The 13205-nt window shown below is 36.5% G+C and overlaps 2 protein-coding genes across 4 annotated transcripts; one reads left to right on the top strand and one right to left on the bottom strand.

Annotated features, from left to right (window-relative positions):
* The first annotated feature begins 172 nt into the window (after window positions 1–172).
* LOC111803536 (protein NARROW LEAF 1) lies at window positions 173–9766 on the top strand. Of its 3 annotated transcripts, none has more exons than XM_023687991.2 (6): window positions 173–607; window positions 1282–1794; window positions 2036–2179; window positions 5173–5413; window positions 6019–6519; window positions 8867–9766. In XM_023687991.2, exons 2-6 carry the CDS (start codon window positions 1300–1302, stop codon window positions 9289–9291), a joined length of 1806 nt encoding a protein of 601 aa, XP_023543759.2. In that variant the 5' UTR covers window positions 173–607; window positions 1282–1299; the 3' UTR covers window positions 9292–9766. The 3 variants fall into 3 exon arrangements, with proteins under 3 accessions (XP_023543759.2, XP_023543757.2, XP_023543756.2); XM_023687989.2 differs by having other exon boundaries at window positions 176–607; window positions 1261–1794; window positions 8861–9766; XM_023687988.2 differs by having other exon boundaries at window positions 177–607; window positions 8861–9766.
* A 2201-nt stretch (window positions 9767–11967) lies between these two features.
* Window positions 11968–12850, bottom strand: LOC111804486 (protein PHLOEM PROTEIN 2-LIKE A9). The gene is made up of 3 exons (XM_023689309.2): window positions 12769–12850; window positions 12542–12651; window positions 11968–12430 (listed from the first exon to the last, which is right to left on the bottom strand). The coding sequence occupies exons 1-3, from the start codon at window positions 12802–12804 to the stop codon at window positions 12088–12090; spliced, it is 489 nt and encodes a 162-aa protein (XP_023545077.2). The 5' UTR covers window positions 12805–12850; the 3' UTR covers window positions 11968–12087.
* Window positions 12851–13205: the final 355 nt, after the last annotated feature.

Below are 13205 nucleotides of genomic sequence, written 5' to 3'. Positions count from 1 at the left end.
TGAAAGCAAAGTAGAAAAATTCACCTAAATTGAAAGCAAATGGGAAGGGAAGGGGAGGGAAGGGGAGGGGAGGGAAGAGAAATAAAATAAAAATAATATATGGGTTGGGTTTAATAAAATAATATATGGGGGGTTTAAGGGTGTGCTACTTTTGGGGAGCAGAAACAAATGGGCCCTATTCCTCCTCCACCCAATTATTTCCTCCATTTCCATCTCTTCCTCCTCTCTTCATCTTCCATCATCTTCCATCATCTTCCATCATCTCCCTCTTCCCCCTCCCCATTTCCTCATCCATCTCTTTTCACAAATTTAACCAACCATACAATAATACAAACTAATTTAATCTCCTTCTTCTTCTGAACCCCTACAGATTCTTCCTTTCTCTCTCCCCCTTCTCTTCCGTTTCATATTTTCCTCTCTCCTCCCACCATGGTGTCCGCCCATGCTTTTGTCTTCCTTTTCAACCTTTTACTTCCTCAAATTAGTGACTTAAACTGATTCTGCATACTCATCTCCCAAGGGATGGTGGGTAACCTGGGAAACCTCTGCTAGGGCATGAAAACCGTCAACGCTCTTTCCGCCATCACAGCTCCCCCTTTGCCCATCGGTGAGTTCATTCTTACTTTTTTTGGCTTTTTCCATACCCATTTTACCTAATATGAATTGATGCCTCCCATGTTTTGCCTTCTCCCTACTCTTTTCTTTTTCCCCTTTTAACTCTTTCGACCCTGCGTTTCTCTTGCGTCTTTCCTTTTTCTCTGCATTTTGCTCACTTACATTCTCCACTGCCATTCTTCTCTTCGACTTCCACTCTTCCTTTTTTTTGTTATCTTCCACTCCACTCCAATTGTACTTGAAACCCCTCAAGCCATGAAAGCTTGAAAATTGCAATAGGTTTGTGAGACTTCACAACTCACCCACCTCAACTGTTTCAGCAATATTCCACTTGATTGATAAGATCGCACGCGTATTACAATTGCGTTTCTCACCCTTCACAGACGACGGTTTTATTAGAAGCAAGAATTGTGAAGACCGTAACTTTGGGCTTCTCATATTTTCTTCTTTTTGGCATATTCGAATCCTGCCATATGTTACGATTTTTAGTTCTCAAATGTAATTCTGTAATGTTGTGCATTTTCCCTGACCGTATTTACTTGAATTGGATGGTTTAATTTGTTCGGATATTTGCATATGGCTTAGTTCTTAGACTATTAAATAACTTTAGAGGGCTTTGATACAATGAATTTTCATTTCTAACAGACTTTAACGTTTCTCTCCTAGTCATTGGAGAGCTGAAAGATGGACAGGACAAGACTGGATTTAAGTGTTCATCATTCAGTATCGACACAATCAGAGGAATCTGCCTTGGATTTAGAAAGGAACTACTGCAGTCATCTTAATATGCCTTCATCAAGTCCATCGCCTAGTCAATGCTTTGCTCCGGGTAGTCAGCTGTCTGAGACCAATGCTGCTTACTTTTCATGGCCCACTTCCAGCCGTTTAAACGACGCTGCAGAAGATAGAGCAAACTATTTTGGGAACCTTCAGAAAGGAGTGCTTCCTGAAATTCTAGGCCGGCTGCCCACTGGGCAGCGAGCTACTACTTTGCTTGAGCTAATGACCATAAGGGCATTTCATAGCAAGATCTTGCGTCGTTTTAGCCTTGGAACTGCAATAGGATTCCGAATCCAGAAGGGCATGCTGACAGATATCCCTGCTATTATTGTCTTTGTTGCACGCAAAGTTCACAGGCAGTGGCTCAGTGATGTTCAATGTCTACCTGCTGCACTTGAGGTTGGAAACTCAACATATCAAGTTTTTTATTTTTACCTCTGTTAGAGGTTATTCATTGTCTTTATTTTAGTCTACCTATGGAAAATCATTTTTAGTGCTGAGAAATCATAGAATGATTACTGATGTCTATATTTCTTGTGAGGTCCATAAATTTATTGGGCTTGAATATCTTTCCAATATTTGGTTGCTTCTTTCATTCTTTTCCTTGTTTATTTTTCCCAAAAATGATAATTGGGGTCAGGGACCTGGAGGTATATGGTGCGATGTTGACGTTGTGGAGTTCTCCTATTATGGTGCTCCGGCAGCTACTCCTAAAGAAGAAGTATACACAGAGCTTGTTGATGGCCTGAGGGGAAGCGATCCAACAATTGGTTCTGGTTCCCAGGTACCTTTTTTCCTTTTTCAGAAAAGCAAAATTCTTGTAGACATGTTTTTTAACCCTAGGAAAATGGTTATCATAGTTGGTTTTGTTGAGGATTGTTGGAGTTCGACGTTGGCTAATTAAGGGGAAGATCATGGGTATATATGTAAGGGACATTATCTCTATTGGTATGAGGCCTTTTGGGAACCAAAAAACAAAGCTATAAGAGCTTATGCTCAAAATGGACATTATCATGCTATTGTCAAGGTCGGTTGTCCTATCAGGTTTGTGGAGAACAGTATTTTGCATCTTATTTTCTTATTACTGGATAAGGTTGTTAGAGAGAGGATAGGAATTTTTTTAATAAAGAAATTCTGGATGTCTCATTTCTTCAAAGTCTGGTTTTTCAACCAAGTCTTTCTCTACTCGATCTCTTTTTGAGTTTGAAGGTTAATGTCATACTTTTCCTTTCTTCCTTTCTTTCTTTTTTCATAGGAAAATATAAATTTCTCCACCAAAAAGATTTCAAATAAAGGAATTTATTGCATCAAAACCTCTAAATTCTGATTTATCGATCCTTAGTGCTTTCTGATTTCATACAGATTGACAATGAAGATTTTAAATTTTTTTAGAACTCTCAGAAAAAAGTTAAAATACTTTAAACTAGTTGAGAACATGAAATAAATCTTTTAGAGACCATATGGTTTAAGGTTTTTTTGGATACTGATAGGTAACCTATGCTTGAGAATAAGGCCTTGAAAAGAAGGTAGCTTGGGAAATTATTGGTTCTATATGGGAATGCTGTCAAATTTTCACAAGGATAAATAATGTTCAGGTTTATTATAATTTTTTTTTTATAGAAAATAATATCTAATAGTTAATTAATAATATAATAACCAGTAAATAATTAATTATAACGATTAAAAATGAATCTGTATAACTTTTTTTAAAAAATCTAATAAATTAATAATAATGGCAATTAATTGATTAAATATATTATTAATTTATGAATCTATATTTTCCTAATTGATTGCATCAATTTTTTTTTATTAAAATAGTGCATCCACTTATTACGTCACCTTATATAAAAATTAAGTATAAATTTTAATAAATTAAGCTATTTCAATCGTATAATTAAGTTATCAATTTTTTTTAATGCAACTTATTTTAATTTTGTAAAATAAAATAAGTGATACATCAACAAATAAAGTAATGTATTAAAAAGAGGAGAGATAAAGTGTTAAATAGAGGAGGGAGGGGGGGGGGGGGGGGGGGGCATCAAGAAGACTCTCTCTTTTGGAAAGGTATGAAATCCCCTCATTCATGGGTATACATAAAGATTAGGAAAATGTTATTTTCAGTTTCACAGACCTTGTTCCAAACAAGGGGACGTGTTACCCTGATCTATTCCCACCCTATTCCTCATTCCAAACAGCCCCCAATAGTTTATGTACCCACATAACTTGACATTTTCAATTTGAATCTTATTGGTATTCCGAAATAAGATAATACACTTGAAGGTGGTGAATGGGTAAACTGGGCAAGGAGTCAAATGATTGACATCTCATTCTAAGCTATATTTTAGGCTGCTACTCTAGAACCATATTTCTATGAAATAAATGGAGCCTACCCTACATGCAAATGGAACTACTCTGACAATGTCTTGTATATCTCGAATACTTATTATAACAAAAGCTTGTTGATGTTCCTGATGTTAGCCAAGTCTTTATTAAAATGGGAAAACAGATTTGACTTGTCGTTAGAAATTCATAAATTGTAAAGAAAGGTGAATGGTTTCGAAAGCTATTAAATTTGGAGAATTACTCCATTAGTCAAATTATGAAGAAATATCCTCCAAGGATAGTGTGTGCAACATTTTCCATCAACTTTATGCAGACATTTAATTCGTGAAGATTTCATGTGTGCCACCTTGAAGAACACTTTTACAGAAAACCCGAACACTAGCTCCAACAGTTCGTAAATAATCTCACTCTATCACTATCAGAATAGTTCAGAAAAAATTAGCCACTGTATCTAATGTTACTGTGATTTGAAAAGTTACCAAGGGTATCGGTTTCCTTTAAACATAGTTCACATAATATTCAGATATTAAAGGTCTTGTATGGCAGAGTAGATGGATATAACTCTCCAATGGCATGAGGATAAAGGCGATCTTGACTGTTGAAATAGCACTGTTGTAGCAATCTGCAATTTTTTCTTTATGAATAACAGTTTCGTTTTTTAAGATTTTTTTCAAAGTTGATATAAAAAAGGATGTATGGCGACATTATTTTGTTAGTCACTCTATGACATTTAGCCTATATTGAATCATGTGCACCACTAATGAAGGTGATTAACCATTTGTCTCCTTTCTCATCTCTTCATCCCAAAACGTTCTCCTTTCTCATCTCTTCATCCTAAAACGTTTTACTTAGATTTAGATGTTGATAGTGGCAACTTTGAGATAAAATGGTCAAATAATTGTGCGCTTTGAAACCATTTCTGAAAGACCTTTGACTTATTCAGGATTCTGAAAGCTAATTTTCCTCTAATCATCGAAATGCCTTTTGTTAGTGACTTCTTGTGCAATGAGTTCAGCAACTGATCAGTGACAGATGATTTCTGTGAATTTAAGGCAAATGCTCGTTTCTTTTCAAAGGAAAAACTTCCTCGAGGATACATTAGGCTATGTAAAAAAGTTCTCCCAATATTTTCAATATTCATGTGTTTACTTCAAGGCCTTCATTTTATTCTGGTTAAATCTACCAAAATTTCCCGGAGAAAGTTTCTGGCATTGCTTGTTGTGTTGAAGTATGCTGTGCTATACTCCCCAAACCATAGGACACATGAATGAACCATAGTGGTAGGTGGACTGTAGTAGACCTGCCATATTTTAGAAGCCATTTCCTTTTCATTATAGTAGATATTGATTACGTTTTGCTTGAATTTATCATTATAGCTATGTTCAAGTGCTTTTCTTATTTATATTTTTTAGCTTGTGATTTCTTGCTTTGTAGGTTGCTAGCCAAGAAACTTACGGGACTTTGGGTGCAATTGTCAAAAGCCGGACGGGAACCCAGCAAGTTGGTTTCCTTACGAACCGGCATGTTGCAGTTGATTTAGACTACCCTAGTCAGAAAATGTTTCATCCTTTGCCTCCCAGCCTTGGACCTGGTGTATATCTGGGTGCTGTGGAGAGAGCAACATCGTTTATCACTGATGATGTCTGGTATGGCATCTTTGCTGGAACAAATCCAGGTGATAAAAATAGTGTATTCTGACATACACCTTGGGAGTCATGAAATTTTGCTTTTCTATCTTTTCTAGTGTAGTGGCTTAGATTCCTGCTCCATCGTCGCTGAAACTCAAAACTTTTGTATCTTATAGGGATATTGTGAGTTGTATAGCAATCTTTATCTCTCTCTTTTCCTTCCGTTTTCTCTTATCAACATAGGTTGAGTTTGATCTCATAATCAAAATTATTACCCCTTTTGATTTAATTATGCCGCTCCTTGTGGGACTTTTTTTAAACCGCTTTTTATAACTTTTGCAGTCCACAGTGTTTCCTTTCTCCATTTTTTTCTGGTGTGAAATGATACCGATTGCTTGCTTATATATGATGGCAGATCACTTAGCCAATAGCTTCATCACCACTAAGTCATGTTCTTCTCTTCATTTAGAATCTATGAGCGTGTGGTTTGTTGATTTTATGGCAATTGAAGACTATCATTAATTAATTGGGATATTTTGGCTGCTTCGTAGGTTGAGTGTCCACTTGAATCTTAATACAAAACTGCTTTACTGGTACGTATCTTGTATTATGAATTCTGTGCATACCCATCACAATTTGGTGCTTTCTGCAGAAACATTTGTGCGAGCTGATGGCGCGTTCATTCCATTTGCTGAAGATTTCAACATGAATAATGTCATTACATTTGTAAAAGGTGTTGGTGAGATTGGTGATGTCAACAAAATAGACCTGCAATCTCCAATCAACAGTCTTATTGGACGAAAGGTGATCAAGGTTGGAAGAAGTTCTGGCTTGACCAGAGGGACTATAATGGCATATGCCCTTGAGTATAACGATGTAAAAGGGATTTGTTTCTTCACTGACTTTCTTGTTGTTGGAGATGACCAACAGACGTTTGACCTTGAAGGTGACAGTGGAAGCCTTATTCTTTTAACTGGTCTGGATGAGGAAAAGCCACGTCCTGTCGGGATTATCTGGGGAGGAACAGCTAATCGAGGTCGACTGAAATTAAAAGTTGGTCAGCCACCAGAGAATTGGACCAGTGGAGTTGATCTTGGACGCCTTCTTGATCTTCTTGAGCTCGATCTTATTACTACAAATGATGGTTTACAAGGTTTGGTTATCTTAACCAATCAGTAGAACGATTTTAGATTTGTGGTTATTTTTTAAATTTGACCACGTTTTTTGACAACCTACCAAGTTGCATGTTATCTGTGGACTGTGATAATAGTAATGAAGTTTTGGTGTTTTATCAAATTATCATGAAAATAATTTAGGAAGTTTTATCCAAGTCACACACACACACACACACATATCTATATATATATATATATATATATATATATATATATATATATATATATATATATTAAGGTTTTTGAAGTTTTATCGAAGATACATATCTTCTAGTCTGATGTCTAGCTGAGGGAGGGAAAGCAATATGCATGCATGTTTTTGCTGTAGACGTGCCAATTTGTAATGTGGATGGTAGAAAACTCCATTTGGTTGGGGACTTCTCAAATGGAACTAGTATAGTAAGGTATAAACTCTTTTATTTATTTGTTTGCTTGTTTGTTTGTTGTTTAACAATTGACAAACTTTTCATTGATACATGAAAAGGAAGAAAAAAAGTAAAAAGATTCAAACTCCTAAAGGGGAAGAAAGGGAAAGCATAATTCCCGAGGAATAAACAAAAAGAAACAGCTCACAAGAACCTGAAAAGAGACCAAACAAACCAAACAAAGTAAAGAAATTAAAGAACAGCCAACTAAAAACGGTAAATGTACCAAAAACTCTTTGAGAGCTTTCAAACAAAAGCTGAAACGTTAATGGGAACTCCTCAACCCACTGAAGCTTCAAACAGAAACCTCCAAAACCAGCTTGAAACATCACGCCAGAAAAAAGGAAGAAAAAGCAGCAACTGCCCAGGAGAAAAGCACGAACACCACAAGGCCAATGAAGAAAACAACCAACCAAAAGCCATATCAACGCAAAACTAAACTCTCAATAAAACCACAAGAAGCAGCAACTTCACCCAATAACTAAAAACTGACGAGCAAAACAAACAATGACAACCACTTCAGCCCAGCCAAAGACAAATGCCTCCAAGGAGAAAAAAACAAAACCAATGGGTGAAAACCCAACCGCTAGAAATGATCTCATATATTTCACTGTCACCTTCCTTTAGTTAGGAAGACAATTTTTCCTTTTGTTTGATGAGAGGGGGAGAAAAGATACCTTGTCATGCCCTTTAACAATTGGAAAATTGAACTCTAAATCATCACTACCGAGGGTTATCACAGAATCCTTATCTGATTCCTCATCTCCGTCCGAAAATCTGACTTTGTGATGACCCCATTTGTTGAGTTAATAAAACCCTTAGATGTCATTAACAAGGGATGTTGAAGAGTAAAAGTTTGGTTTGGATACTAAAGGCTCCTTATTTGAAAAGAATCCAAGAAAACCCATTAAATGGGTGCATCTCTCTTAAACTAAATCATGATTTTGGGCTCTGACTAACACTGAATATGGAAAAGTATAAGCCTTTTTATTTATTTATTATTTTGTATGTATTGAACTTTGTTCACATATTTGTCGATACAAATTATTAAATATTTTCATAACATTACTATGAAAAACTAATATATAACAAAAGATCAATTCTCTCTGTTTTTGACATGTAGTACCGTGTTTTCTGTATATTAAAAATAAAAATAAGAGAGGGGCACTTTTTCCATGGGAAACCCAACAAGTTGTAGGGGATTCTTGTGGAAATTGAGCAAGGGACGGGGGTTAACTCCTTGTTCAGCCCTACCCTAATGCTAATCCCATGTATGAATCTCTAAGAGCTGTTTGTTTATAAGTTAGAAGTCATTGTGTATAAACCTTGGGTATTGGAAGTCATAATTTTCTTAGGGGATTCTTGTGGAAATCGAGCAAGGGACGGGGGTTAACTGCCCTACCCTAATGCTAATCCCATGGATGAATCTCCAAGAGCTGTTTGTTTATAAGTTAAAAGTCATTGTGTATAAACCTTGTGCATTGGAAGTCATAATTTTCTTATGGGTTCCAAATGAATGGAGGAAACTTTCATTTGGGGGTTCTGATTTTCTAGTTTTTACTTTTGCCAAAGCCCTGGTTATCTGGTTCTGCATTTTCTTGATTGATCTGTGTCTTTCAAAAAAATTTCTCTAATATGCTAGCATCTTATGTTCATACTAGGATATTATTAGAATAGTTGTGTAGATAGAAATTGATTGCTCATTTAGAAGTGAGGTAACGAAGTTTAACTGTGTCATAGCCCAGGAACCTTTCCTATGCACCCATCAATAATTAGAGGCAATGAAGTTTTTGAAAGAGAAGTTCTGTCTTAACTTTTTGGCGCTGGCAAAGAGTTTATATCAATCATGTCTTTCTGACTTGGGTTTTTTCACCTCATTTTATGACTAATTAAGCTGCAGTGCATGAACAAAGGAATAATTCAGTTGGAGGGATTGATTCTACTGTTGCAGAGTCTTGTTTTGATCGGATGCCGTTAACATACAGACTTAAGGAGAACTCTGAGCCACTCGGTTTAAGTGTCCAGCGAATTTCCCCTGAAGGTGAATCCTCCCAGGGGCTGATCTCACCTTTTAAGCATGCTGCATTGCAGATAGAAAATGGGTTTGAGATGACTCCGAGCGTTGAACTCCAATTTATACCAAGGTTAGCCAGCAGCTCTCCACTGCATCAGAAGAACGAAGAAAGGCAAGAGTTGAAAAATCTGTCCACCCTGAGGAATGGCTATGACGGTGAGGTATCAGTTTCGCTGCGGTTGGGTGAGCCAGAAGCAAAGAGAAGGAAGCACTTGGATTCTCTTTCAAGTATCAAAGAGTCATCACCATGAGTGCGGAATAAGAAGATAGATTCAATTTGGTACTGAAAACTGAAATAAGTTTTAAATGGTTATATCTCCGTTACTGGGTTCAGATCATTTTGCCGCCTATTTAGATCTATAAATTGGGACTGCCACATTACAAAGGTTGAAGCCTCAAGGTGGGAGTGGCATTCTTTTAAATGTCCTGTGCAGTGAAAGACTTGAGGTTAGTTTTCAGTTCATACAACATATTATGGGTGAAAGGTATCTATGCCGGTCTTCAGCATCTAATTTTCTATTTTCCTGAACCAACTAGAGACTGGTGAAGACCTTGTTCCATAACTACTTTCGGGAAGGAAAAAAAAGTAAAAAAAAAAAAAAAACATATATATATATATATATATAGAGAGAGAGAGAGAGAGAGAGAGATAAAGTTATCAGAAGCTAAAAATGAAAATGTTACAATATATTTGGAACCCAATAAAAGAGCCCCCCTTTTCGGCCAGGTTAATGTTGCTTCGTCTTCTGAATTGTTTGTTTAAAGCCATCCTTTATTACCGTATTGGTTCTTTCATATGTGGTGTGGTTTGTTGATGTTGATTTCAAATGCATGTTCATTAGAGGTAGAAACATCATGTGGTTACAGCTAAAGCACGATTAAGTTAGCTGCTATCATGTTGATGTGATCACGTTAGTGGGAGCTGGTAGTTCACAATATAATGCTGAACTGATATTTGAAAATTTGATATGAAAGTTGTATTGGATGACCATTATGTATGGAGAAGAGAAACATGCAGAGATGATGAAACATGGAGTGTATTATATTTGTTTCTCCTACCTATAGAACAAAAAAGCGCAGTAATTATGCATAATTATTCACTCCAAAAATAGATTAGAAATGAAATGGCATTTGCATCCCCACCAGCTACGGATTCATACCAACCTTAATCAAATGAAAGCCTACTCAACTCTCCTATTTTCATTACGTAACAAAAGCATGTGAGTAGGCAGTAGTAATCAAAGCCTAATCGTTGATCATCTTCATTTTCTTTAAAAAAAAAAAAAAAGAAAAAAAAAAGAAAGAAAAAGTTGTCTGTTGTCTATTATTTGCTGTCCTTTTCGTTTTTTAACCAAAAGTCGACATAGAATTGTTAAGACAGAAAAACCTTCTCTTAATCTCGAAGGCTAAACCAGATAGATCGTAGCGATGGACAACAGTTTCCAAACACGCACCAACCTGATCCTACCCGGCTGGCCTTTTTTTTAAGTGGAACATTTCATCGATATCTATTGTTCTTCTGCATTACTTGGTTGTGCATTCACATGGATCACCACCACATAATTGCAGCTATGGCCAAACATCTACTTAATATTGTATTTTTATATCAGCAATTAAACATTATGATGATAATGGGATTGGACAGAACGCTTATGGGTCAGCTGAAAATAGCTGTAAACCCCAACAGAAAGCCGCATTATATAAACTTCTCTCTAACCTCTGTGCCAAATGCCTGTTGAGGGGATAGTTGACTCAATATGACTCGAGAGTTCATGCTCATATAGCCCTGTTTGTCTTTCCTTTGTCTTCAAATCTAAGCTTTGTTAACTTTGGATCTGTAATAATTCGTTTAGCTCTCTCTCTGTCTGTGCTGGTCTTTCAACATGTGTTGGGTTGAGAGGTTGAAGCTGCCAGTATGATCTGGGGAAGGGTAAAATATTTTGTTAGCGATGATGATTCGGTGGCCGCCTTAAAGGTTGGTTTCTTCCATCAGGTCATCTTGCAGCTTCAATCACTAAATCACCAACAACACTAAGGATATTGCGTTTGCTCCCCACTCAGTCCAGAAAACATTTCAGATAAGTCGATCTTCTTCATAACGTTCTTTAAGTTCGCTTATGATGGTTTTCCTTTATTGTCTTAATTATTTAGTAAAGACACTGCCATTTGAATCACTTCAGCCTCTGATCAAGCTCATTGGTAATCTTCGGTCAGTCTGTGGTTTGTGTTTCTGTTCCTTCATGTTCTGTGTTTTTGATGAATTCAATTGGACATACACAATAAGCAGGAGGAAAGCTCTCGATAAACCCACTTCATGGTATGTTCATGCAATGTTTCTCATCATTTACTCTATCTTCAACCAACTTCTATAGAAATAAATCCTTCAAATTTAATCTTCAAAAGAGGATGGATGTTGAATGAGAACAATTCAAAAGTACATCAATATACTTTTAATTAGTTACAAGGCATCGATATACATAAATATTTTCGCGCTTACAGAATAATATTAACAAATAATTAGCTACACGCATTCTTAGTTTTCCGTAGTATATAATACGGTAGATCTCCTCCTCTTCGGCATCATCTCCATTTCTATGCAAACAACAATGAAACAAAATTTTGGAAGGTTTCGAGTTCTAGAAGCTTACCTTTCAAGATGACTTGAAAAGAGTGTGGGCAGGCTAGGAGAGAGGAAAACAAAAGGTCAGTTACAGAAGAAACGGTTCCACAGAAAGAATAGCAAAAGGAAAAAAGTGTTGAGTCGGTTGAATAATTTATGCGTTTTCAGTTGACATGTGATTGAAATGCAAATTTTTTCATGGTTGGCACGCAGGTGGTAGGGATGAAATTAGAGCATTTGAGATAAATTAAGATTACATGAAGGAAGGAGGATTATGGAACGCGTAATAGAAGAACATAACCAATGCTGGAGTTTAAATGAGATTGCGTGGATTATTGAGATTGTAATACATAAGTGTAGTGGTGAGAGAGTGGAGAAAAAGAAAAGATGGGCCACACAGAGAAAGATGTGATGGGAGGGAGGTGGATCAAAGTTGGGTAACAAAAGCATGATGAATGCGCAAGCCATTCTTCCATTTGCCATTCCAGATTTCATAAAGACCAAACTGCAGGGTGGTGTCTCTGGCTGAGACTGGAATTTCGATCTCGTCATCCATGGAAAGGTTGTCCTTATGTTCGAGAAACAGCTTCTTCCAAGTGTAGTCATCTGAGAATCCAACCGTAGTCATCATGAACACTGGACTGCCCTCCCATCCTTTCGCATCAGGATCTAAGCTGATATTGAACCCAACCTTATATTTTCTCCCTGCTTTTGCTCCCCTGTATGTCGCTTTTACTTCTAACCACATCACTTTCTTTGCTAATGCATATCTGTCTACCACAACCATTCAATTAATTCATTCCACTTTCACACGTTCATTTCATTCTCTCTACCCAAATAATCTAATATTCATTCTAATTCTAATTAATATTGCTGCTTACCCTTTTTCTCCTTTTTCTCCGTGCTTAATCTCCCACTGATTCTCATCAGAGCCCCATACTATATTTAGGTCGCGTGGTAATATTTTACATTCATTTTGTTCACCTTTCATCTGCCATCATAACATTTCATATCATATCATACTATATCATATATTTTATATATATGGATACATGAAGCAAAAACATTAGAATTTCAGACAAAAATGAAAAAAATAAACAAAACCTACTTTTGCGAACGCCTTTGTCCTCATAGATGGATACATGTTTTGTTTCTTTCTCCCGCGTACCGATGTGCAACTCTTAGTTTCTCATACGCAGCAGCTCCTTCCACATATATACGTGGTTCAAAAGGAATATAACGTTAAAGTTTTAACCAAATCTCTTTCTTCCCAACACAACTCAAGCGCATCACGCAACCCCAAATCTCAAACTTATTCCCATTTTCATGTTCATACAGAATAAATATGTCACTTTCGCTTCAGAAATTTAATCTTTAAAATCTTGAATACGCCTTGAAAATAATGTTTGTGTTAAGTTTGGTAAAAAGAATATTAGGGTGTGGTATCAAAGCGAAAGGAACTTTTAAGACAAAAGAAAGGAAAAGAATAATAAAAAGGAAAAAGACGAGTATTCTTTGAGGCGTAGCAGAGAATTGTTGAAGGAT

The sequence above is a fragment of the Cucurbita pepo genome, chromosome 10, assembly GCF_057944985.1.
Source record: "Cucurbita pepo subsp. pepo isolate OVF chromosome 10, ASM5794498v1, whole genome shotgun sequence".
Lineage (NCBI taxonomy): Eukaryota > Viridiplantae > Streptophyta > Magnoliopsida > Cucurbitales > Cucurbitaceae > Cucurbita > Cucurbita pepo.
This window is presented reverse-complemented; position numbering and strand designations above follow the sequence as displayed.

What these genes read in the sequence shown, in the direction of transcription:
- LOC111804486 (XM_023689309.2), bottom strand. Translation starts at nt 12,804, where the DNA reads ATGTATCCATCTATGAGGACAAAGGCGTTCGCAAAA. An exon ending in GGACAAAGGCGTTCGCAAAA is followed by an intron (nt 12,652 to 12,768) that starts GTAGGTTTTGTT and finishes TTATGATGGCAG; the next exon opens with ATGAAAGGTGAACAAAATGA. An exon ending in GGAGAAAAAGGAGAAAAAGG is followed by an intron (nt 12,431 to 12,541) that starts GTAAGCAGCAAT and finishes TGTGGTAGACAG; the next exon opens with ATATGCATTAGCAAAGAAAG.
- LOC111803536 (XM_023687989.2), top strand. Translation starts at nt 1,300, where the DNA reads ATGGACAGGACAAGACTGGATTTAAGTGTTCATCATTCAGTATCGACA. An exon ending in GTCTACCTGCTGCACTTGAG is followed by an intron (nt 1,795 to 2,035) that starts GTTGGAAACTCA and finishes AATTGGGGTCAG; the next exon opens with GGACCTGGAGGTATATGGTG. An exon ending in CTTTGCTGGAACAAATCCAG is followed by an intron (nt 5,414 to 6,018) that starts GTGATAAAAATA and finishes TGCTTTCTGCAG; the next exon opens with AAACATTTGTGCGAGCTGAT.